Here is a 27,992-nt window from a genome sequence, read left to right as displayed (position 1 = left end):
TTGTTGAAACAAACAGAAACAAGAAAAGGAAAATCTAGGTATTAAGTACACAAGGACTAAAAGAGATATATTGTATATTGATTGAAATATAACTTAGTGTTGTGATAGATATTAATCTACATGATGAATATGTGTAAAATATTGCATGTTCAAGCTAAGGGGAGGGGTATGTAGTGCATTGCGAATTTCAGGGTAAATTCTAGAAACACTTGGCTCTCCACCATCTCAAACATCCAATATTTTAATGACGTGGGTGAGTGAGCCTTTTTACTGCATCACACATGTCTGTGTGTGCAGGAAGGACAGCTGTCATGAGAAACAGGAGCTGTGTCAGACAAGTGGTCCTGAAAAGTGGTTACCAGCAGCGCCTTGGAATATATATCAAAAAGTCAAAGAGTCTTTGGATAATGTTCCATGGTTTGAGGTGTCATGAGGGTTGTTACACAGACAGATGAAGTGTGTATCATATAGAAACTCTTACTTCATGTCTTGGCTTTGCATGAGGCAGAACGTATGTGATTGTATGAGTGTTTAGTAGATTCTGACATTTATCTTGGAACCAGTTGGCTTGCTGGAGTTTGTCCAGAATAATTGTTACTTTGGGATGAGAGTTGAAAATATATTGTTGTTGAACTGACAAGATTCTATGAGTGCATGTTTAATTTCAAGAATAGAGAGTTGGTTAATATAATTCCCTTTAACCTGATACAGTCTTCGGAGAAGAATTAAACGGTGAGAGCAACGTAGCTGATTACCCAAAGAAGAGGGTCGGCTGCACGCACACTGTATGAGTCAACTGGAAGAGATATGTGAGTTGTGTAACCCAACACATCACTGTCTCTTGTCGTCTAAGAAAGCATTAGACAATGATGATGTACTACCAATAATGATGGGCCAGATTGGACAAAAGTGAAGAGCACATTACAACTACAACCAGGGACAAGAAAAGATGCGTGCAAACTATTTGTGAAGTTAATTTGTTTGTGGACTCATGTGATTATTAACAAAATGAATAGGGACAAAAGCAAAGTTGAGATAGAAATGAAAACTGCAGGATCCAGTTTGGAAAGGTTCGAGCTGATTTAAATGGTAGTCAGCAAAGAAACAGTAAAAACTGATATTTTGTGGTTAATTTTGGCAAAACTGGAGGAAATGAAGACAGATAACAATAGCAAATTTAGAGCAGTTAATGATCAGTTAACTGAAATAAGAACTGAAAAAAGTAGCAAAATGGACAGAGTGCAAGATTAGATAGATTTAAATTTGTCTCACTAGGTACCGTATCAGGGATCCGAGAAACATTCTTAAATAAATTTTGGTTGGAAGCAGGACAGGGGAGAATAAAAAGTGAATTTTTGAATGCTCCTATTTATAAGAATAGGGAAGGTACTTTGAAAGAGTTTTGTAAGAATCAACTTAAAATATTATGACATCTTCACAAATCATTTGACAAAATAAGCACGATAACTAGAAAGACTGCAGTGGATTTTAGTACACAGACCTGACAGTTGTCTTGAACAATTATTACAATATGTTGACAGGCTGTATAGAGCAGCAGAAAGAAGTATTTACCATTATAATAGGAATGATAGAAATCACAATGGGAGTAATCACAGAAAAAGAGGTAATGCTACTTCTATCAGGATTAAAGTGCCAATAGAGAGAGAAATTCTGAACATAGGCAGGGTAGGAATAAAGGAGAAAACCAAGGGAATTTTAATAGCAGAAACAATATTAGAAGTGACTTTTCAAGAAATGCCAGTTCACCTCAATGAAGGTCCACAGTTTTGGGGTGAGGAAACATAACAAGCACATGACCCCCAAGCTACACTTGCAATTAGACAGTAATAACAGTGTTAATGATATGGGACATATATCTAAAATTGAGCAGAGGGAATATCAGATTTCTTGTTTGTATTTTGATCAAAAGATTGAGGATACTATAATTAATTATGGTGATGTAAGTTTTAATCACAAATCAGAATGTGAGAATAGTGAGAATTTTGATGGAGTATGTACTAATGATTTTGTCTAGTGGTTGGAAAACAGTGTTGTTGATGTTTTTAAATCAGATGATGGCTGTACTGGATCTGAACTAAGTGGTATTTTTGATGTAGACATGAATAAGAGCTGTTAAGTAACTGAGGTTGGTCAGCCTGAGACTGGTTGCCTATCGCAGTTAAATGCAGGTGAGGTAAGTCACTTTGATGAAGATGAGACTTGTATTGTCAGTGATGGTGATGAAGTAAATTTGGAGGAATACGATGATGATGAGCATCAGGTATTTGTGGAGTATAAGAATAATGAAGTTTTGGAGTTACTTGTAAATGATGTTGACAATAAAGGTAAGGTAAGTGACGAATGTGATGTTGTAAGTGAGGGTCATGGGATAAAAGTCCAGTCAAAACAATTTTTCATTAATTTCAAGTAGAGTCATGATCCAAACAGTAAAGGTGAGGTACCTATGAGCCTGGAGAGTAAAGGTGAAAACTTTTTGAAGTTCCTTTGGGGCCAAGTTGATGTGCGCATCTGAAATAAGCTAGTTGTGGTCAGTCAGAATTTGTATCTCAACTGGTAGAATGAAGTGAAAGAGTATTAAGCAGGAAAAGTAATTTTGACAGTAAAGTGTTTTGTGTTCCTTCTGTAGCAATTGATGTTGGTTGTGCCGTATAATCTATACATTGTGTTCAATCTTTACATCACAACGTGAGTAATCAAAGTAATGTTATGATAGCTGTAAAACTAATAAAACCAAGTGAAAACAGAGTGAATGTACTTACATTGAAGTTAATATTTATACAGGTAGCCCAATTTATCTGGACAATTTAGAGACAAAATCAAGTATAGTAAGACTTTGTGGAAATGTCCATTGTTGGTGTAAAGTAGGAGAAGCTATAGGTAAGCAAACCAAATTGATAAAATCTCAGGTATTTTTAAGTTTTAGCATAGAAGACAAGGCCTTTGAACATGGAAGCTTAGTGATCCCTAGTGTGGAAGAAAATATAAATCTCAGTATGTATTGGGTAGCAAAAATTGAGGCTTGTTTAGGGTGGAGTGCAAAAGAATAGTTTATTTTGAAACCTAAAAGTAATCCTTATGTGAAAACTTAGTTCTGTATTGTAAACAGTGAGAAAAGTTGTAATTATTTGCTAAACATTGTGATCCAAGGTGAGTACCGGATGAGTGATGACAATATAAATTTTGATGAGACTGAGGATCAGGGTTTTGAAAGTGTGATAAATTCTAAAGTGAGAGAAGCTACAGCTCTTAATGACCAACAAAAGGAACAACTTAGGAATCTGTCATTTGAATTTAGAAACGTGTTCCATGAAAGACCAGGAAAACAGGAAAAGTGAAAGGCTGTCAGTGCATGGTTTACCTTAGAAATCATCAACCTTTCTTTGTCAAATGGTTAAGTATACTATTAAAAAAAAGTTGTTGATAAAGAAATTCAGAAAATGGAAACATGGGGAGTAATTGAGAGAAGTCAGAGTGCTTACAATAATAATCATGGTTGTGGTAAGTAAGAGAAATGGTGGAGGGAGAATTGTCTTGGAATCTAGACATATTAATAAGTTTCTTATCAGAGAGAAAGAATATACTGAGAACATGAACGAGGTGTTACACAAATTTTATTATGTAAAATTTGTGAGTATTTTGGACTTGATTTCTGGATTTCACCAATTCCAGTTGAAATTAATTTGAGAAAGTAGACTGCCTTTTTGTATGGAGGTAAGCGTTTTCGGTACTCTGTGGTGCAATTTGGGCTAAATGTATCTGTAGCTGAATTTATAAGAGCTCTGGATTCTGTCTTGGTAAATTGATGTGTAAATTTGATGTTTAACAAGTAAAATTTTTAGGACATGTTATATCCAAGAAAGCAATTGCAACTGATAAAGAGAAGCTTGATGATAGTGGTAATTTTCCTGCTTCTCACGACAAAAAAAAGCTTAAATTGTTTTTTGGGTTAACTAGATTCTAAAAAAAAAAATTTTGTGGCAGACAAGGTTTGAATACTTCATGTCTGTGTGAACTCTGAAGAAAAATGCTGTTTGGGATTGGAATCAGGAATGTCAGAATTCTTTCAATGAGATCAAAGGACTGTTGTGTCAAAGTCAGAGACTGTTCAGACCAGATTTGTCGCTTTCTTTTTGTATTATGACAACAGACAGTAGTGATGTTGTTGAGTGCTCACTTATTTCAGGAGGTCAAAGTTGATGGTGGTATCGAACATATATCACTTGCATTTGCTAGTAGAGTATTGCAGAAGCATGAAAAGATATACACTGTAACTGAGAAAGAACTTTTTGCTGTACATGGGCATTCAACAAGATTACAAATTATTTTCTAGGTCACAATGTCATCATCTATACTGATCACAAAGAATTTTCTTATCTCCATGAGCGTAACATGTACCATAATAGAATTACTCATTGGGTCTTGTTTTTACAGCAGGTCAATTATGAAAGCAGACACATTAAGGGCACAGACAATGTAGTTGCTGATGCTTTGTAAAGGATACCTTTAGGGAGTGACTCATCTAGCAACTTTGGAGAGGGAGAGGAAGAATGTAAAATTATATTCTGCGTGGATTGAAGGAGGAAAAAGAGATTTTGAAAATTTGCAAAGAAATCTGCAGGTATCAAAACCATGATCAAAACTAAAAATTGGTTAAGAGAATGTTGGGTAAGAAAGGAAGAGAAAAGAAGGAATAATATTATAAGTTACACAAGGGTATTTTACTCAGGAGACATAAGACTGACTCAGAGGATTGGAAATTATGTTGGCCAGAACAGTGTATAGATACTTTATTACTTATGTAAATGAGAGTTTTTGTCATTGTGAATCAACCAAATGCACACAAAAAGTTCAGAAACGTGCCATCTGTGACAGATACCAAAGAGTGAAGGTAAATAACCACACAAGTAGAGGCCAAATGCAAAAGATACTGCCTAATAGTAACCTAGATCTCACATCTGTGGGTGTCTATGGCCCTTTGTCTAATTTTGTCTAAATGGATTTTGTTGTATTTTTGTCATGGTTGATGTATTTTTGAAGTTCATAAGACTGTTTCCAGTTAAGAAAGCTACCTGTTAACAAACAATTTCTAAATTTGAAAACACATATTTTCATCAAGTGGGTATTCCTGAGACAGTTTTATCTGACAGTGGTTCTCAGTGTATGCCACAAGTGTGGAAAGATTTTCTTTATCATGCAAGGCATATTCTAAGCTGTTTAACACCTGTCAAGTAATCCTGCAGAAGGATATATGAGAGAAATTGGATGACAGATGTGGGCTTTGTGTCTATCTTTGGTGCAATAATCCATTCACTATGTTATTTGTAGTAGCTTAACTGCACTCCAATTTTTTATTCATTATTAAACCTACTCCTGCAGTACCCCTATTTGATTTTTTATTTATAACACAGTATTCACCTGACCAGAATTCTTGTTCCTCATGCTACTGAACTATACTAATTTCCACTATATCTAGCTTTAACCTGTCCATTTCCCTTCTAAAATTCTCTAATCTACCTGACTGATTAAGGAATCTGACATTCCACACTCCGATCTGTAGAATGCCAGTTTTCTGCCCCCTGGTAATGACATCCTCCTGAGTAGGCCCCATCCAGAGATCTGAATGGGGGAGTACTTTACCTCCAGAATATTTTACCCAAGAGGACACCATCATTATTTATCCACACAGTAAAGCTGCATGCCATCAGGAAAAATTATGGCTGTAGTTTCCCCTTGCTTTCAGCCATTCATTTCAGTACCAGCACAGCAAGGCCATTTTGGTTAATGTTACAAGGCCAGATCAGTCAATCATCCAGACTGTTGCCCCTGCAACTAAAAAAGACTGCTGCCCTTCTTCAGGAACCACAAGTTTTTCTGGCCTCTCAATAGATACTCCTCCATTGTGGTCGCACATACGGTATGCCTATCTGTATCACTGAGGCACACAAGCCCCCCAGCAATGGAAAGGTCCAGGGTTAATGGGAGAAGGATAAATTGTGTATAGACATATAACAAGATGCATACATTTGTGATTTCACACACTGATTTCGTCCTTATGCTACTCAATTATGTCATCATTGAAAGCTATTAATGACTCTGATTACTTGTATTTATCCTGAGTACTGCATCATTGTATCTCATTGGAACTTGAGTCATTTGCAAACTCATGCTAAACTTTGTTTTGGATAACCCTCGTCATCGCAACTGTGTGTGTGTACTCAGGGAGAGTGTGTAACTATTGATAGATGCTAGATGTTTCCTCTAATTATTGTTTACATATGATTGAACTTATTGATATACAATTATAAACTTTATTCAAATGTTTTTTATTCCAGTCTTTGATCACAATATCAGTTCTTTTGAGAATGACCGGTTTCAGTCAGTAATGACCATCCTCAGATCTTTTTCTACACCATATCCTAAAGCGATAAGGCTGTAATGGCATCATGTATAAATATAATCAGCACAGTATCGCCACATAGATCTAAAATAAGGTGTGGATTAGGCCACATCATCCACACAGTCACAAAAATGAACACAATAAGTAGATTCTATGGCACAATTAACATTACTTGTTACAGAAGGAACACAAAACAAATTACTGTCAAAATTACTTTTCCTGCCTAGATCCTCTTCACTTCATTCCATCAATTGGGATACAAATTCTGACTAGCCACAGCTAACTTATTCCAGAACACAACTTTATCTAAGTTATCATTAATCTTGTCCCAAACAAACTTCAAAAAGTTTTCAACTTTATTCTCCAAACTCACAGGTACCTCAACTTTAATGTTTGGATTATTACTCTGGATGACAATAATGAAAAATTATTTTGACTGGACTGGTATTCCATGACCCTCGCTTACAACATCACATTCATCACTTATCTTGCTTGTATGTCAACATCATTTACAAATAACTCTGAAACTTCATCATTCTAAAAACTCCACAAATACCTGATGCTCATTGTCATCATATTCCTCCAAAATTACTTCATCAACAACATCACTGACAATACAAGTCTCATCTCCATCACAGTGACTTACCTCACCTACATCCACATGCAATAAGCTACCAGTCTCAGGATTACCAACCTCAGCTACTTAACAGCTCTCATTCAGATCTACATCAAAAATACCACCTAGTTCAGTACCAGTACAGTCATAATCTGATTTACATACATCAACAACACTGTTTTCTGCACAAGAACAAAATCATTAGTATGTGCTACATCAAAATTCTCACTACTCTCACATTCTGGTTTGTGATTAACACTTACATCACCATAATTAAAATATGTTACCCCAAAACTTTTGGTCAAAATATAAATGAGAAATCTGATATTACTTCTGTTCAGTTTCAGATACATGTGCCATATCATTAACACTGCTATTACTGTCTAACTGCAAGTGTAACTTGAGAGTCCTGTGCTTGTTATGTTCCCTCACCCCAAATCTGTGAACCTCCATTCAGGCAAACTGGCATTCCCCAAGTAGTCACTTCTGTGATTGTTTCTTTTATTAAAATGCACATATTCATCCCCTTTATTTCTATCCTGCTTATGTTAAGAATTTCTCTCTCTATTGACACATTGTTCCTCTTAGAAGTTAGCATTACCTCTGTTTCTGTGATTACTTCCATTGTGATTTCTATCATTCCTATTATTATCGTAAACACTTCTTTCTACTGCTCTAAATAGCCTATCAACATATCATAAAAATTGTCCAAGACAGTTGTCAGGTCCGTGCACTAAATCCTGCTCAGTCATTCTGGTTATCTCCTTGTAAGTGCATCAATCAAGATCATTTCGTCAAATGATTTGTCAAGACATCATAATTTTTTAAGTTGATTCTTACAAAACTCTTTCAAAGTGTTATCCCTATTCCTATAAGTAGGAGCATTCAAAAATTCACTTTTTATTCTCCCCTGTTCTGTCTCCAACCAAAATTTATTTAAAAAATGTTTCTCAAATCCCTGATATATTACCCACTGAGACAAATTTAAATTTACCCATGACAGAGCTTAACCTTCAAGAAATCTTTTAAAAAACTTAATTTTTTGATTGTTATTCATACCTGACACTAAGCTATCCCTGCAGTGGTGCAAAAAATCCACTTAATGTAAATTATCTGATGGAAAACTGTTATTAGTAGTATTGTACCATGAAATTTCATTGTTTGCACAGAGATTACTGTTAACACAACTTTTCTGAACAGCTGAAACTTTTTAATCTAAAGTAGTTACATTGTTTTCTCTGTTTAAAACTCTTTTGGTGTGAATTGGTGACATTTTGTTGGGTGGTAGCTCCTAACTCACACAGTTTTTTCACTACACCCTTCTGTTCAACTCTGATGTCATCAACATTCTTCAGTTGTTTTGCCGACTCTGCTACAGGCTTATTTTGTAAAACATCAAATTTATTTTGTAAACTATTGACTTTTTGATTCACACTTTTTAACCCCTCTGACAACCCATTTTTTAACTCTGAAACTTGATTACTAAGTTGACCTATCTGATCTTGTACCCTTTCCATTTTACTGTTGTCATCTGTTCTTATTTCAGTTAAATGATCATTAACTGCAATAATTTTGTGATTGTTATCTGTTTTCATTTCCTCTAGTTTTGCCAAAATTAACTACTAAACATCAGTCTTTACTCTTTCTTTACTGTCTACGATTTCGCTTGGCTCGACCATGTCCTGACTGCATTCTACCTTTTTGCTTTCATCCCTATTCATTTTGTTAAGAAGCACACAAATCCACAAACAATTTAACTTCACAAACAGTTTATACTTAACTTTCCTTTTTGATGTCCCTGTTTGTAGTTATAAAGTCCTCCTTACTTTCATTAGAACTGGTCTATATTTATTGGTAGTGTATCATCTCTGTTGGTGTAAAGTTCCTTTGTTGCCCAGCCTTCAGTTTTGCTCCATATGATCGAAAATTTATTTGTACATAAATTTCAAAAATCAACAAAATAAAGCAATTATTGCAACAGACAAAACTTCACTATTAGTCAATTAGTCCGAGATGATGCTCACACTTGTAATCTCCCCCCTGCTTCCTTCTTCCAGCTATTGCCACAGTAAACAATCCACAGTTCCAGTAGTTAATAAGGAAAGTCTTTATGAATATTTTGAGAGGAGCGAAGATTACAATAAACTTTCAAGTTTACTTAGCTTGTCATGTTGAGATGGCCCATTTCTTCTTGTCTAGGGATTTGATTCTTGAAGCTGAAAATCTCACATCAGGTCCTCATGGTGGTTTGAACTAAATAAATTTAAAGATTGTTTTTGCAGAATCTTCTTTTTTATATAAATATATTTTCTCACATTTTAGAATATCATAAAGTCTTTTGATTTTTCACATTAACATAGCAAAAATTACATTGTTCACACATACTATACAAAAAAAACGTCTGATCATCCGAGGCAAGCTTGCAACTCTCACACTCTGTGGAAAAACCAATGTACCAAAGGGTTTATAATTTTTCTTAACAAAATAATTCCTACTAGCTTTTGTTACATTATTAATTTCGATTATTATTTCATAAATGAATCCAGAAATAAACACTGAAGACAGTAAGCACAGTATACTATGTATAAAATTTTATGAAAGTTTTCAGAAATGCAACTGATATAGTATTGACTTTCCAAAATTTGAAAAATAATATTGTTATTGACAACTACTGTTGAGGGAAAATAATTCTAGAGGAGGACGTCCTATTACAATGTGCACAGAAGGCAAGTGTGCAGCTCCAGTTTGTCATGGGACCAGTGATGTCAGATGAAACAAAGGACTGGCATCAGGCTTGAAATTGTCTCTCCTGCCTCCCTACAAGTCTCAAGCATCCATCTTTGCTCTCTTTTGATATCCAAAGCCTACATTTTTTACTTTACTAAGTGTGTGCCTCTGGTGTCTGTTAAAATGGTTGCTGTTTATTTTAATCTCAGCCACCTGTTTTATAATGAAATCCACATTGATGCATGAGGCAAGATTCTCATCTTTTCAAATTGTGTTTTAGATCTGTTTTCCAGGCAATGCTCAGCTATAGCTTACTTATCAAGCTTCATTTGCTTAATATGTCACTTGTGCTCAGTACAATGCCCACAAATGTGCAAACTGTTTGACGTGTATATGCTGCTGAATTCAAAAAGGACACCGTACACACCAGACACACCCAGAGCTATGTTGTCTTTAACAGGGCACACTATATCTTCTATCTTGGAGGTGGGCCAAAACACTGGTCTTAGTCCACATCTCTGCAGCACATGTCATAACCTGTTGTTCACTGCCTTACAGTACGGAAGGACCTACAGTCTAAATTGCAGTATTTGAGATTAATGTTAAGAGAGAATGGTTACAGTAAGGCAGACATTAGAAATTCTTTCAGATGCCACTGATAAAGGAAGCCTTGTGAGTCAGCAGATGAGGCCAAGTCAACTGCTTTCCTGCCATACTTGTGGGGCAATGGGCAGAAGGTTATGATGTGTGCTGCAGAGACATGGACTAAGTCCAGTGTAACAGCTTACTCCTAAGATGCAAGATAGGCTCTGCCCTGTTAAAGATGACATAGCTCTTTGTGTGCCCAGTGTGTATGGTCACTGTTTTGAATGTGGCAGCCTCTATATAGTTCAAACAATTCACACTGCTGTGGAATGTTGTACTGAGCACAAGTGACATGTTAAACAAATGGAGCTTGACAAGGTGGCCATAGCCGAGCACTGCCTGGATAACAGACTTAAAGTACAAGGGAAATTCAAAAAGTAACAGTAAACTATCAGTATTAAATGCCATTAGCACATCAGGCATTTAAAACTCCTGGCAAGTGAAGATGCATGCTTTGAGAAACTTCCGGCGTATGCTGACAGATGGCATGACAAACTGAGCAGAAAAGGCAGGTGAAACAAAATGGCTGCATCCCAGCTGTGTGCACCATAGAAGAAAAGTGAGCAGTAATAGGATTTTTGTGGTCAGAATGTGTGTAGCCTACAAAAACCCATGGAAGGATGTTGAGAAGGTATGGAGATAGCTGCATTAGTGAGAGATGAGTGCATGAGTGAGTAGATGACTTTAAAGGTGGACACACATCAGTCACAGATGAGCAAGGCTCTGGTAGTCCCAGCACAGCCATTACTGATGAGAATGTGGGATGCACCGATGGTATGCATAATTCTGTAGAAGCTTTAGAGGGAACTGAGTACCAGGGTTAGATCCACTCATACTATTATTAGTGAGGTTCTGAAGCACTGTTTTTGGGGTGCACAATGGGTGCCTACAATGCTCACTGCTGAACACAAGATGTGCGTTCAGGCTGCCACATCATTTCTGCCATGCACTGAAGACCATGAATTTCTGACACATGTCATCACAGTAGATGAAACTTGGGTGTGTCACTATCAACCAGAAAGTGAACGGTAATCTTCATTATGGTAACACCCATCTTCTCCAACTGAGAAGAAATTCAAGTCTCAGGCCTCTGCTATAAAGATCCTTTTCACCCTCTTCTGGGATATGAATAGGCTGATTTTGGAACACTGTCAACAAGGGGGTAAACAGTGAACAGTGCCTCATACAGCACCATGCTGGAGAGTGACCTAAGACCAGCTATATGGATCCTGTAATAAAACTGGTTATAGTCAGATAAATCTACTACCCAGTTGTGGATCACATGAACTGCATGATACTGCAGTGAAGACATAAAAACCAAAAATCCAGTACTACAAAGTTATGTGAAAATGTTTAAATGTCAACATTTATAAATACTTCATGTAATTATAATGATGATTATGAACTTCTCAAAAGACAGACAATTACTTGTATTTTATTTATGAAGTGTTTGTACCAAATATTATTTTGTATAAATAGATCATTATACGAGAATAATTTCTTTGCTACGTATTGTTAGAGGAAAATCTTTGTTCTTTTGGGCAGTTGGTTGTACAGGTCTGAAGCGTGAGAGTGGAGAATGATTTATGTGTGCTTTATTTATCTGTATTGTGAAGTGAAATGATATGAAAATTTATGTGTAATTCTGCAGAAAGTCCACTAGATTTTGCATTGTTATTAAAATAGTAACCCAATCATCTGCTAGACAGGTATAGAAAGATGAAACACAAAAAGGAAGAGAACAAGTTATCAATATACAACAAAGAAGAGCAACAAAAATTATGAGTATTTTATTTGTTAACAGAACTGGTTATTAAAATTTGACTGTCCTGTCACTTGCTGCAGTGTGGAAAGTGCTGTGAAAATGCGACCAGCTGCCCAAGTTACTAACTTACTCCAAACATCACTAAGTTGAGCAATGAGCAACAAAAGGGTGGGGATGGTCGGAATAAGGTGGTGTCCTCTGGGATTTTCTAAAAGTGAAGTGCAGATACTCTGTTAGGCTATTTTTCTTGTTGGAGATTAAAGGATGCTGTAAAAATTTTATGTGAATGATCAGCCAGATATGAAGTGCAGCTACAAAACAGCAAGAAAGTAAATCAAAACAGGAGTTTGCAAACAGTAAGAAGAAAAGGATGGGAAAAAATTAAAAATTGGGTGAACAATTACCAACATCAACATTCAGCAACAAAGTTAAGTACTGGAAATATTTTATTTATTTTTTCCTTTTTCTTTGGTGAAGTGTTTCATCATATAATTATTAACAATGACAGTCATTGAAGAGTCTGGAGCAACTGGGAATAATACAGACATGGGAGACTTAAGTATTGTCATGAAATAAGAACAGGAAAACTTTAGTGTTGAATTCATAGATCAGGAAAAGAGACACCAATGATCCATGCACATTATTAAAATGAAATGATAACAATGACATAAGTACCATACTGTCATTTTTAATACAAATAAGTCATGACCACTTTGCAAAAATAAATGAGCAACTTGAAAATCATAAAGAAGAAAATAATAATCAGTTCATGGAAATGAGCAATGATAATAAGAATCAACTTACAGAAATCGGTCATTCAGTTGGAAATTTCTTTCATTGTATCAGTAAAAATACAGCTAAATTAAATTGCATCAATCAAACAATTGAGAGGTTAGACATATAAGTAGAGTCTGTGGAGTTCTAAATTAAATAAACTGAACTTAAATTTAATAATTAAGTTAAAAAGTTCAAAGATGAGAATGCAGAAGTAGGGAAAAAAATTGCTTTTGAAAACAAGGAGGAAATAAGAACTGTTGACAAAAATGTAAATAGTTGAATTTCAACTTTGGAAGCTAATGTTGACATCAAACTGGCACTTATTGAAAGCAGTTTTGTTGAACATGTGAAAACAGTAGACAACAAATTCACACAAAATGTAAAATTAAGTAATGGCAAAATAATACCTTAGAAAGTAATGTTTTGGTTTTGTGTAAAAAAGCTATAGAATTGTCTAATGACGTAGTTAATAGAAATATGGGCACCATGTTTTGCAACATTCCAGTGAAAAGCTTTTCAGGTGAAGGTAGTTTGCATCCTGTAGATTTCCTGCAGCATTACAGAAGTACTTTTATGTTTAATATGATCAATATTATGAGAATAAAGTTTGTTAAGAAGTTTTTGGAAGGTGAAGAATTAAGCTGGACAAATCTGTATACTAATGATGACACAACCTAGGTAGATTTTGAGAAGGGATTTGTAGATAAATTTTCTCAGAGACTGGACAAGCTGGAATAAAAGGTAAATTTCTCAATGGACCAAATTACAGGGAAGGCCATATTAGTACAAAACAGTTTTGCAAAAATCAGCTAAAAAATTAGTGCATTTGAGCAAATCTTTTGATTAACTCATCTAGTCTGATGCTTTAAGGAGGTAACGAAAATTTTGATTAAAAATGAGGAAACAGAACTTAAAATCAGATATTATGGGTATACGTGAAAGAAAATTATTAGAGAAATGTGCAACAAAATTGGAAGGAACCAAAACCATGATTCAAACTGGAGGTTAGTAAAGAACTGTTTAGGCAAAAGAGGACATGAAAAATCAGTCAGGTATTATAAGGTATACAAAGGAATGCTTTTCAGGAGAACAGATGTGGGTTCTGATGATTGGAAGTTATGTTGGCCAGAGGAACAAGCTAGAAAGTTGATTAATTATATACATGAGACTTATGGACACTGTGGTATTCAAAAATGTATGCAAAAGCTACAAGAAAATGTTCATTTCTATAATATGGCTAAAAAGGTTAGCAAAGAACCATTTACTTGTGACAGGTGTCAGAGAGTCAAGGTAAGTAACAGAACTTGTCAAGCTGAGAAACCTATGGATTCAGTTGCTGAGGATTTTTCTGGAAGTTTACCAAAAAGTAAAAATGGTTATTGTTACAATTTTGTTATCATTGATATTTTCTCCAAATATATAAAATTATATTCTTTCATATAAGCTAACTACTTCAGAAATGTAGGAAAACCTGAAGTAATCCTGTCAGACAGTGGGTCAGAGTTTGTATCCAAGTGTTGAAAGTTAGTCATAGAAAAATCTGTTATTAGTCACATTTTAATTTCAGTTCATAATCTTTCATCCAATCAGCAGAGAGATATATGTGTGAAATTAATTGTCTATGTCACCATAACTGACACCCTACATGGTATGAATACATCAGTGAGTTTGAAGATGGAATGAATAGTTTGCAACACAATTCCACAGGATTATCACTTTTTGAAGTTATGTTTCACAATAAACCAGCAAATCTTATCAATAAACTAGTAGATTATCCACCATGTACTGTCATGTCTGTTCAAGAATGTGAAGCAGTTGTGAGAGCAACCATGAAAAAGCAGGGGGAGATATGAAAGGAAAGAAATGATAATAAGTTAAAAATTACTAAGTTCAACTTTGGAGACTATGTTCTTGTTAAATCACCTGAGAAATCTAAAATATTAACATCTGAGTTAAAAAAGATTTTTGATATCTGTCTTGGTTCATTTAGGTCATTGAGATCCTCCTTCACAATGCCTACTGATTGTTTTATCCTAAATCTAAAAAACTTCTTGGGCTAAGTAACGTTCCCTCATTGAAACCATACAAAAAAGTACAGATAACTATTGAAAAGGATTCTTACTGGGATATTGTAGCAACGAAATGTTATCTACCATATGTTAAAAATATCGTAGTTAGAGCTTTTCATACATTTTTGGGCAAACAATTGTAACATAACTTCCTGGCAGGTTAAAATTGAATGCTGGACCACTCAAACTCGAGACCTTTGCCTTTCATGGGCACGTGTTCTACCAACTGAGCTACCCAAACTCAAATCACAACATGTCATCATTGCTTCAGTTCTGCCAGTACCTGACCTCCTACCTTTCAAACTTCACAGAAGCTCTTCTTTGAACCCTGCAGAACAAGCACTTGTGGAAGAAAAGATATTGTGGACACATGGCATGGCTTAGCCACAGCTGAGGGATGTTTCCAGAATGAACTTTTCACTCCGCAGCAGAGTGTGCACTTATATGAAACTTCCTGGCAAATTCGAACTGAGTGCCAGTGTTTAGAGTAATATTTAAGTGCGAGTGTCAGTCAATTCCTGGACATTTATTCAGTTCTTAATACAACTTTCTTTATGGTGTATAATGAGTTAGTACTTGTGTCATTTCCATGTTATTTTCAGTCATGATGTTTGTGTAAAAATACTCTGGGAACTGATAAAGACCATTAGAACATTTCCTTTTGCTGTTTAGAATTATTTGTCATCCAATGAAACTTTGACATTTCTTGTGTACTGGTTTTGGGAATGTTTGTGGAAGGCAGTAAACCTTTTCTCACAAAATATTCTTGTACTTCTTTTTTCTTGTACTGTATATAATTTACTTGTGTTTACTGTGGTAGATATTTTTTTCTGTTTGATATTATTTTGTATGCATTTTGAACTTTCATACTGTCACATTGAATCAATATACTTTATGTAAATTTGAAAGAAGAATTTTAAATATAACAGTGACAAATGGTTAATGAACAGCACTTTAAAGCTGATTTATGTGTTGTTGGTATGATTGGCATAATTTATGGGCAATTTCTCTACAAAAGTAAGTACCTACCAGGTTAGGCAAGAGCACTAATGCTCTGCTTCCTGGGCTTGGGTAGGCGTGCTGGCGCTGGACTGAATCCGAGCGGCAGATTAATGGCGAGGGCCGGTGTGCCCGCCAGCCTGGATATTGTTTTTAGGCCGTTTTCCACACCCCCTAGTTGAATACTGGGCTGATCCCCACACTCCACCTCAATCATATTACTCGCAGACATCTGAACACATTTGCACTATGCCGTGGATTATACTAGACACAGACAGCTGGGGTACACTAATTCCATCCCAGGTGGTACAGGTTGGCGGTAGGAAGGGCATCCGGCCACCCCTTATCATTAACCTTGCCAAATCTATACCTAACCATGTCGACCTGGTGAACCGTGGGATAAGGGACTAGCCAAAGAGAAAGAAGAAGAAGATTCTCTACATAAGTAACAAAATAATTCAGTTTTCAAGAAAACATGTAAGAATGAGCTAGTTATCTCACGATGTGACATAATTCAAAAGACTGGAAATGTACTTGTTTGTATGTCATTGTATAATTTATTATGTGAAAATTAGTGAATACAAAATGCTTATAGCAATCAGTGATTAAAGGACTAAATGAGTGATGAAATTGATAATTTTGCACAAGGAATAGACAGGGTGACTCCTGGCTTTGGTAGCCACACTTTATCTGGGTGTATCCATTCTTAATCTCTGGTGAACTCTATCCTAACTCTTTCCTGTTCAGTTTCTGTACACACTGTGCTCTTCAAATTCTTTTATTCTTTTCTATCCTGTTTACAACACAACTTCTGTGGATAATTCTATTCAACAGTTGTACCCTTGTAGCATCCGCCATTTGTGCAGAAAAAAAAGGTTCTTGAAAAATGCAGACTAGAGAAAGAAATAATTTTTGTGATAGCATGTTTTTATATGCCAAGAGTTCAATGTTCTGTTTGAAAGATAAATTTAGAAGAAAGATATTATAAAATGTTGTTAGCAAGATGTCTCATTGCTGTTATGAGAAAAAGGATAAGTTACTAACTAAGTACATTAATTTTTCCTGTGATCTAAAGTATTTTGCTATATTTTGTTTACAAACACTTCAAATAACTCTGTGGACTAGGGTGTTTTCTTTTGATCAAAGAGCATTACCAATCAATGGCATTTCACCTATTAAAGACATATTTATAAATATTGGTATACAGATATTCCCATGAAATACAAGTTCTACTGGATGCTAACATGGTAAAATCACTGTTATCTGTACCATCTGTACCATCTTATCCCATATGTGGTATATGATAGTTGGTAAAAATTTGAGAGCCACATAATAGGTAAAAGGTTAGACCTCGTCTCTGTGCACTGAGGCCCCAGTATCCCAGTACAGTGGCATTGCGTGTATGAGTTGTGCCCGTGTGCATGTGCATGTGTGTGTGTTTTTTATTTGGGAAGAAGGATATTTTGTGAGAAAAGAACTCAGAAAAATGAAATTTTGTTCTTGACATCATTTGAATGAAAGAGTGATGCTAATAAAGTCAAAATGCTGTGTATCATGTAATGAAGAAAATTTGAATATTAATGTGTTATACTCCAAAACTTGTTGGGATAACTGATATTATTATTATCTATCAAAATTTTTCTTGCATTTCATGCTTTCAAAATTTTTGGTGGCTATTGTAATAAAACTGTTTACAGTGAGATAAATATACTGACTGATCTTCGATCATATGAAATGAATGATACCACAGTGAAGATATAAAAACCAAAAATGGACTACTACAAAGCTACATGATAATGTTTAAATGTCAACATTTATAAATACTTCATGTAATTTTAGTGATGATTATGGACTTCTCAAAAAAGATAGACAGTTAATTGTATTTTATTTATGAAATGCATGTCACAAAGATTATGTTTCATAAATAACTGAAATATAACAGTAACTAAAAATTATTGATGCAAAAAATACACTTTTGAAAATAGAAAAATCACGGGTATTGGACAAAGGTGATGAAATTTTGAAAGGATTATATTTGAAGATGTGAACATTCTGGAGAACAGAATGATCACTTTTCAATTATACAGTTTTCAGAAAAGATAAGACTTTCTTTAGAAGGAAGAGAAAGAGAACTTTTGGACAAGATACATTAATCAAAAAACAGAGTATTATTAGCAAGGCAAACTTTGAATGCATATCATTAATTTGAACCCAACAATTACGTTTGTTTTTCTCACTGTTGCATTTCAAAATCTTTTCTGTCATCTTAATTTCTCTTTTTGTTTGTGCAAGTAGTTTCACTTTGTATTCACGTTCTCCTTTTTCCGTAATCTACCATACAATTTATCCTGCCTATATATACTCAATAATACGTAACTTACTTTCAAATCATAACCAAAAAATTTTTAACGCTTTCAACACTACCACTGCTATAAAATCCACCATTCCCAGTTTACAAACATTTCTCATGTAACCTCGTGAATACTATTTCACAGTGTCAGTTTCCTTTCATCTATTAAACAACCATTTCAGCTAGTTGTAACAACTTTCGTTTTATTTCCATTCTCGTTTTTCCCACACAACGAATAATTTTTTTAGTGGCTTCCCACAGGTTTTAACGTTATTATTTCTTCGCCTGGCTATTGTTAGCCTCATTTTCATAATCTGCCACCACATAACCAGTCCTTTTAATACATTTACACGCAGTTTTTTCGAAATTTTCCCTAATTTCTCCACCCTTTAACGTGTTTTGCAGGCAACACAACTACCTAACCTTTGTACACATCATTGTTTGCAAACCTAAGTTTACCACAGGATCAACAAAGCTCTGCTTAAACCAACACTTTTTCGACATTTTTCACACCAGAACTCCAGTTGCTTTCTAGTTCACCTTTATCTCTCCCCATATATTTCTATTTTCACTTTAGCCTCATGTGACACTTTCCACCTTCTAATACCATGTCACCCTCACAACATCCCCACAATGACCCCATTAAGTTTTATTAACATTCCCTCCGCAAATATGCCTTCACCCTAGTCAGATTACGCTCCCATATTTTATTTACTCAGGCTTGTCTGACATTTGGCATTACCCCCAAAGGCCTCACACTTAAAGTTCCCATCTCCAGCTGTAACCCTTATTTCCATCAGTCCCTATACCAGTTCCAAACTGAACAATCCATAGCCCTCACCCGCCTAATCCTTCACCTACGCATCAACTCAGCCAATGAACACACCCGTCAACTCCTATCCCTAATCAAAGTCCTCAATCTTACCTGTCCCACATCCACGCTGGCTGTTCAGAGCATCCTCCTACAGGCCAACAACAGCATGCCACCCTCCACCACAAAAAACTATCCAATCTCCTGGTTTCCCACCTCCTGAAAGGCAACTCACTCACCCTCCACAACCTTTCCAGCAAACCTCAACCTCCTCTCATTGCACACAGACCCAGTCTCTGCCATCTACTCAGTCTCCCACTTCCAGCTCCACTCCCCCCCAAAACCTCAAAATCCTAGTCAACACAATCTGGAACCACAACACCCCAATTCATTAGTTAACTTTTCCTCCAAACTTCTCTCCCAATCTGAAACCTCTGTCCTATCCAAAGGCCTCACCTTCAGCCCCACTCCCAGATTCAACAAAACAGCCATCGTCAAAGATTTACTGTCCTACACTCGTAGTCTCTGCTGGAAATATCATTTTGCCACAAAGAAAAATAATCCTAATCCTACTCCTAATGATCCAACTCCCCAAGACACTATCCAAATTGAACCCTGCCTGGAACAGTTCTGTCCTCTATCACAGCGGGACCCACCTCCTCTTCCTCAAAATCACCCTCTCCAAACCTTCCAGGAATTTCTCACTTCCAGCCTTGCCTCTCAATATTTCCTGAAAAACCTTAATCCTACTCCCAACATCACCACAGTTGAAGCCCAGGCTATCCGTGATCTGAAGGCTGACCGATCCATCATCATTCTTCCGGCTGACAAGGGTTCCACGACCGTGGTACTTGATCGTCGGGAGCATGTGGCTGAGGGACTGCATCAGCTTTCAGACAACACTACATACAAAGTTTGCCAAGGTAATCCCATTCCTGATGTCCAGGCAGAGCTTCAAGGAATCCTCAGAACCTTAGGCCCCCTACATAACCTTTCACCTGACTCCATCAACCTCCTGACCCCACCAACACCCCGCACCCCTATCTTCTACCTACTTCCTAAAATTCACAAACACAAACATCCCGGCCGCCCTATTGTAGCTGGTTACCAAGCCCCCACAGAATGTCTCAAACCATTACATGCACTCTCCCATCCTTCATCAAAGACACCAACCACTTTCTTGAACACCTGGAATCCTTAACCCATCTGTTACCTGCCTACACTGTGAAGCCTTCTATGTGGTAATGACCAGCAACAAACTGTCCATTCACGTGAACGGACACAGGCAGACAGTGTTTGTTGGTAATGAGGATCACCCTGTGGCTAAACATGCCTTGGTAGACGGCCAACACATCTTGGCACAATGTTACACCGTCCGGGTTATCTGGATATTTCCCACTGACACCAACCTATCAGAACTCCGGAGATGGGAACTTGCCCTTCAATATATCCTCTTTTCCCATTACCCACCAGGCCTCAACCTCCGCTAATTTCAAGTTGCCACCCCTCGTACATCACTTGTCATTCAACAACATCTTTGCCTCTGTGCTTCTGCCTCAACTGACATCTCTGCCCAACCTCTTTGCCTTTACATGTGTCTGCCTGTGTCTGTATATGTGCGGATCGATATGTGTGTGTGTGAGTGTATACCTGTCCTTTTTTCCCCCTAAAGTAAGTCTTTCTAGTCCCATGATTGGAATGACTCTTTATCCTCTCCCTTAAAACCCACATCCTTTCGTCTTTCCCTCTCCTTCCCTCTTTCCTGATGAAGCAAGTTGCAAAAGTTTGAAATTTGTGTGTTTGTTTTTATTGTGTCTGTCTACCAGCACTTTCTCATTTGGTAAGTCACAGCGTCTTTGTTTTTTAATATATTTTTCCCATGTTGAATGTTTCTTTCTATTATATTCATATCATTAATTTGAACCCAACAATTACATTTGTTATTCTCACTGTTGCATTTCGAAATTGTTTCTGTCCTCTAACTTTCCTTTTTTGTTCGTGCAAGTAGTTTCACTTTGTATTCACCTTCCCTTTTTTCCGTAATCTACCATACAATTTATCCTGCCTACATATACTCAATAATATGTAACTTACTTTCAAACCATAACCAAAAATTTTTTAAAGCTTTGAAAACTACTGCTGCTATAAAATCCACCACTCAATCTACCTTCTACACAAACCCAAACATCCCGGCCGCCCCATAACCAAAAATTTTTTAAAGCTTTCAAAACTACTGCTGCTATAAAATCCACCACTCAATCTACCTTCTACACAAACCCAAACATCCCGGCCGCCCCATTGTAGCTGGTTACCAACCTCCACAGAATGTATCTCTGCCTAGGTACATCAACACCTTCAACCCATTACATGCATTCTCCCATCCTTCATCAAACACACCTACCACTTTCTCGAAAGCCTGGAATCCTTACCCCATCTGTTACCCCTGGATACCATCCTTGTAACCATTGATGCCACTTCCTTATACACAAATATCCCACATGTCCAGGTCCTCCCTCCGATGGAGCACTTCCTCTCACGTCGATCACCTGCCACCCTGCCTAAAACCTCTTTCCTCATTACATTAGCCAGCCTCATCCTAACTCACAGCTTCTTCACTTTTGAAGGCCAGCCATAGCAACAATTAAAGGGAATAGCCATGGGTACCAGGGTGGCCCCCACATATGCCAACCTATTTATGGGTTGCTTAGAGGAAGCCTTCTTGGTTACCCAGGCCTGCCAACCCAAAATTTGGTACAGATTTATTGATGACACCTTCATGATCTGGACTCACAGTGAAGAAGAACTCCAGAATTTCCTCTCCAACCTCAACTCCTTTGGTTCCATCAGATTCACCTGGTCCTACTCCAAATCCCATGCCACTTTCCTCGATGTTGACCTCCATCTATCCAATGACCAGCTTCACACATCTGTCCACGTCAAACCCACCAACAAGCAACAGTACCGCCATTATGACAGCTGCCACCCATTCCATATCAAATGGTCCCTTCCCTACAGCTTAGGTCTTTGTGGCAAACGAATCTGCTCCAGTCCTGAATCCCTGAACCATTACACCAACAACCTGAAAACAGCTTCTGCATGCCGCAACTACCCTCTCGACCTGGTACAGAATCAAATAACCAGAGCCACTTCCTCATCCCCTCAAACCCAGAACCTCCCACAGAACGACCCCAAAAGTGCCCCACTTGTGCCAGGATACGTTCTGGGACTGGATCAGACTCTGAATGTGGGTTTCCAGTAGGGATACAACTTCCTCAAATCCTGCCCTGAAATGAGATCCATCCTTCATGAAATCCTGCCCACTCCACCAAGAGTGTCTTTCTCCTGTCCACCTTTGTGACCTCTTGGTTCATCCCTATGAAATCCCCAAACCACCTTTCCTACCCTCTGGCTCCTACCCCTCTTTGTTCTGAGACAAACAGCAAATTTACCCTGTTTGCCGATGATACCACAATTCTAATTGATGATTTGATTGATCATGATCTTGAACAAACTACAAATACTGTTTTTAATGACATCTTAAATTGGTTCTCCTCAAATGGTCTCTCACTCAATGCAGATAAAACTCATTATATGAGGTTCCATACATCACAAAGTAATCCCGATGAAATTAACATAAAATGTAGAGATCAACCAATACAGAAAGTTGAAGATACAAAATTCCTGGGTGCTTACATAGACAGTAAATGTAATTGGTCAGTTCACATTCTTCATCTATGTAAAAAACTTAGCTCGGCAACATTTGCTTTACAGGTAATTCTTCAGTGGCTGAAGTTGACACTGTTAAGGTTGCCTACTTTGGCTACTTCCACTCATTGATGTCATATGCTATCATATTCTGGGGGAACCAACCACTTGCAAAAAAAGTTTTCACCATCCAAAAAAAAAAAAAGCAATCAGAATAATGTGTGGGGTCCATCAAAGACACTCCTGCAGGCACTTGTTTCGGAAGATAGGTATCCTAACAACTGCCTCACAGTATATTTTTTCCTTGCTGACCTTTGTGTGCAAAAATTATTCCATCTACCAAGACAACAGTAAATTCCATGGTCATAACATCAGAAACAAAAACAATCTACATTTCGAAATGAAACGTCTCACTCTGGTACAAAAAGGAGTTTACTACTCCAGCATTAAGCTGTTCAATGCTCTACCACTACATATCAAATGTGTTCATACAGAACTGCCAAAATTTAAACAAGTTCTCAAAGATTACCTGACAGAGAAATCTTATTATACTGTGGATGAATATCTGAAAGAAAATGTATACCATCACTAAACTTATTGTGTCTAGAAGTAGTTCAATTGATTTTATTGTGCATTTGGGCATTAGCACACTTTTTGTAACAACAGATTGGCTGTACATGTATTTACTCTTGTAGGCCTAATATCTGATTTTACTTTGTGCTCTTATCCTTAACCTTTATTTGAAACTCCTTTTTCTGTTAAATGGTTGTTGTGTTATCTAGCTGACATTGTATCTGTTACTGTATTTATAGTATGTCTTACTTAAACTATGTACAATTTGCCATTGAATTGCCCTTGTACTTATTGTAAGTTTAAATTGAAACCTGTACAATTTGACACGTTCCATATCCTTGTGATTGTCTCACTAACTGGATCTACGGAACAAGAAATAAATAAATAAATAAATAAATAAAAATAAATAAACTGCCCCCATTGTAAAACCTGGAGTAGGGGGTGGTGGGAGGGTGCATGGGACAGGTTTTACACCGGGAGTGGTTATTTTTATTGTGTCTATCAACATACCAGCGCTTTCTTGTTTGGTAAGTTAAAGCATCTTTGTTGTTTATATATATTTTTCCCGCGTGGAATGTTTCCCTCTAAAAAATATATATATATATATATATATATAGACACACACACACACAAAGGGCATTCAAAAATCTTTTGCACCGCCATCTCTATTTTTTTTTTATTTTTGCAGGATGAGAATGAATTTTTTGTGAACATACTTGGAACATTTGGCTATAACTTGTATATAAAAGTATTTTATTTTATTTACAGGTGAGACATAAGGTAGATGTCAAGTAGTGACAACAGTTGGTGGTGAAGTTCCTCTTTAAGACCGGTGATGACTCTGCCCCATCGATTCACAGGAAGTTGCTCCCTGTTAATGGGGAGGACCCAGTGGATAGCACCAGTATCTGGCAGTGGTTGCAGAGGTTTAAAGAAGGTGATTTCTCTCTAATGGGTGGTCCATGATGCGGTAGACCATTGACGTCAGTGAGTGATGTGAATAAGGAGACCATTGATCGAATCATCCAAAATGACAGATGTGTGACAACACGACAGCTTGCTGAAATGACTCAATTGTCATTTGGTAATGTGTTAACACTGGTACAGTCACTCGGGTACAGAAAAATCTGTGCATTTTGGGTGCCTAGATTACCGACAAGAGAAATGAAAATGATGAGGAAGAATGTGTGCGAGGATCTAATGAAGACCTTTACTGAAGAGTGGAAACAGTGTTTTGACAGCATCATTACCCAGGACGAAACACAGTTGTTCTTTCTGAACCTGAGAGCAAAACCCAATCCATGGAGTGGCATCATTCGAGTTCCCCTCAGAAGAAGAAACCAAGACTTCAACAAACAGCAGGCCAAAAGGTGATGGCCCCCTTCTGGGTTCACTGTGGTGTCATTTACATTGACGTTTTGGAACCTGGCTCCACAATTAACTGGGACCATTACTTTTTGTCACTGGACAATCTGTAACATGCCATCAAGACCCACAGACCACAGCTTCAGGGTCAGCTGATCAGACTACAACATGACAATGCCAAACTCATACAGCCCTTATGACACAGGAGAAAATCAAAAAAAGTGTTGAAAAGTTGTTCCTCATCCTCCCTACAGTGTGCACTTGGCTCCATTTGATTTTTACCTCTTTGGTCGTCTGAAGGCCCACCTGTGGGGTAAAACATTTGATAGTGAGAAAGACCTTATTTCCTATGTCAAGCGATGGTGTAAAAATCAACCCCCAGAATTTTACCAAAGTGCATTTACATTATGGAAAGAATGTTGGGCCAGATGTGTCACAGCTGATGCAGGCTATGTTGAGTAGGCTCAATGTATAGATGTATGTTCCATGTATGTTAAAAAAAAAATTTCATTCTCCTCGTGGTAAAAATAAAAAAAATTAGAGATGATTGTGCAAAACGTTTCGAATGTCCATTGTTATAAGAACAATAATGCAGAAGTGCTGTTGAAGATTTACTAGAAGTGCCATTCAGTTTGCGACTTTTTGGACACATTCAGTTCACAGTAAAATGTCTGAAAGTGAATCTGTACACATAAAAATCTGGTGAAATCTGTTAAATGGAATGCTTTGACTTATGAGTCTCTAAACTCTTGGCTCTTTTTAAGCTCACAAATTCCTCTCAGTTAACTAATATTTGTAATGACAGAATTTAGCTGCACTTATATGCGCTAGGATAGAGAGCCTGACATGACTTCTCTAAGTTTCACTTTCTGTGATCGGCTGTTATGTGATGTTTATTGAAATCATATGTAGAGACAGCCCTACCCTATTTGTTACTGGCATGCAAGCATTGTCTTGGCAGTGTGTTGATCTTGACAAAAGCTGAGAAGTAATTCTTGGTGTTGTAGCTCTCAGGGTCACTCTGGGTGCCCTCTATGTGAGGCATCCCTGTGCATCTCTGTGAGTCACAGCTTGATTGCTTATAGCAGCACTGAGCTGTGTGGTTGTACAGGTTGCCTATGTATGGTTCCCCCATGGCAGCACTAGTTTTAATTGCCACCAGTCCCAAATGTTCACTGAAGGCAGATGTTATGGTGCTGATAATGCTGTTATGCAGTGGTGCGAAGCCATAAACAGCGAGTGATATCAATGTGCACAGCCAGTTTTGATTCGGCTGCTGCACAAGCAACTGCATTGAATGACCCATGAGATGCATCATTATAGGAGGAGTAGGTGCTCACACACCAGAAGGTAGGTTGACCATCTAATCCAACCCTACTATTGAGCCTTCACTGTCAAGGCATGGGATAGCTCTTGTACTTTTGGGTAAGGTTACCTCTTATTATGCATGTGACATATGTTGTTCCATTGATATTCGCCTTTCATCATGACAAAAGAATTCAAAAGATTTTGAACTCAACCATTCCACATTAAAACAGAGATATGGAAATTAAGAGGCAGTTTCTGGAGAAGTTACAAATGTCACATTTACATAGTCATATTTTGGAATACTTATCTACTGTCTCCAGCATGATAACAACAGTTAATTGATGACATTTCTGTTGGAAACTTATTTTACCAGAAATCATTGAGAAAATACTCAGGTTGCGGTTCTTTGTACTAATAAGTAAAGCTATTAGCAAATGATACATGAGTGGATGTACAGTACAATGAGACCTTTTACCTTTAAGAGAAAATGAACTTAACAACAACTATAGTAATTAAATTTTCTAAATACTTACCACCTGGAGTTTTACAAACAAGCATTGATCCACGCACTGTAAAATAAATAAGATTCTTAAGTTATCATTCTTTAATAGTTAATGTGGGGAATGTGTAATTTTTTATAGTTAAAACATTTTTGGAAACAGGCTTAAAAACTATAATGATCCACACAATGCAAAATAAATAAGGTTCTCAAGATATCATTCTTCAATTGTTAACATGAGTGACAAGTAAATTTTTAGGATTAGTACATTTTTGGAAATAGGCTTACAGAAGATAAAGCATTTCCTCCAGGTAGTTCAGAACTCCTTCTGCATCTCTGTCGCATCTGATGATTACCTCCTCTGTTGAAACATTTACTTTCCTTCCAGTTTTTGTAATCTTGATCATCTGAATAATTTTTCCAATAGACTCCATCCATATGAACTTTTTGGTCTCTGTTTACACTTGTGGTCCTGTTTCCCATCATTTCATTGTAGCTGCTTGTTAAACAATGTAAAATGAGTGTCTTAATTTTCATCAGTTTGGCTGCTGAGTTAACTCTTTCTACAGAAAGTCTTACCTCCTCCACTGATTTATAGATTTGTTGCTGTTTGCAGTAGCTACACCTATATTCCATGTGTTGCCTCCATAAGGTGGACTGCCTTTTATGGGAGACCAGAGACTGCTAAGTACAGAATTACAGTATATTTTAAAATGATGCAACTACTACATTAAACAGATATCTACAAAACATTACCATTCTTGAAAAATGTAACACAATCATTTAACTATCCTTCTCCTTCCTACCTGCCACATGGACACAAAATCATATTTAAAAAAAAATCATACATTTTCAGAAATACATTATAATCATCATTGTTTCTTATTACAATAAAATAGGAACAGCAATATGACAGAATCTAATGCAAATGGTGAACTGGTACCAATATAAAAACCCAGTGACACTAAGCACTTGTCAAAAAAGTAAAAATTAAACCAATATTTGTGTAGAGAATGTGAGACAAGGGTGATGAAGGATATCTTATGTGTCAAGTGAAGTTATTAGCCTGTGTTTGTGAAGACCAGTAACCAAAAATAAAACAAGATTTCAGAAATGTGGGTGCATGTAGTACAAACAGTGAAAACACAAATACAGCCAGTGTTGCCAAATGATATGCCATTAATTCTAAAACTGATGTTTGTAGCCTGCAGTTATATGAGCTCACCAGAAGCTGTAAATGGATCAAAATGACGTGAGGAAGTCTTCACTGTGGCAATGAAAAAAGCCTTGCTGCCTGCTGTTGGAGATGAAACATAGTTAATGTAGCTTAGTACAAAGGACAGACCATCAGAATGGCAACCTGAC

The 27,992-nt window shown here is 36.9% G+C and overlaps 1 protein-coding gene across 1 annotated transcript in view; it reads right to left on the bottom strand.

Moving 5' to 3' along the window:
• The window catches only part of LOC126419492 (uncharacterized), a 115,093-nt gene that overhangs the window by 15,099 nt on the left and 72,002 nt on the right, over positions 1-27,992 (bottom strand). The window contains exons 3-5 of the mRNA XM_050086681.1: positions 27,207-27,311; positions 26,916-27,123; positions 26,662-26,697 (exon numbers count right to left, since the gene is read on the bottom strand). Of these exons, the coding sequence (XP_049942638.1) occupies positions 26,662-26,697; positions 26,916-27,123; positions 27,207-27,311 (349 nt within the window). The remainder of the gene's footprint in view (positions 1-26,661; positions 26,698-26,915; positions 27,124-27,206; positions 27,312-27,992) is intronic.

This window comes from Schistocerca serialis, chromosome 9 (genome assembly GCF_023864345.2).
Source record: "Schistocerca serialis cubense isolate TAMUIC-IGC-003099 chromosome 9, iqSchSeri2.2, whole genome shotgun sequence".
NCBI lineage: Eukaryota > Metazoa > Arthropoda > Insecta > Orthoptera > Acrididae > Schistocerca > Schistocerca serialis.
Note: the sequence above shows the minus strand (reverse complement) of the source record. Positions and strands in the feature narration are given on the sequence as shown.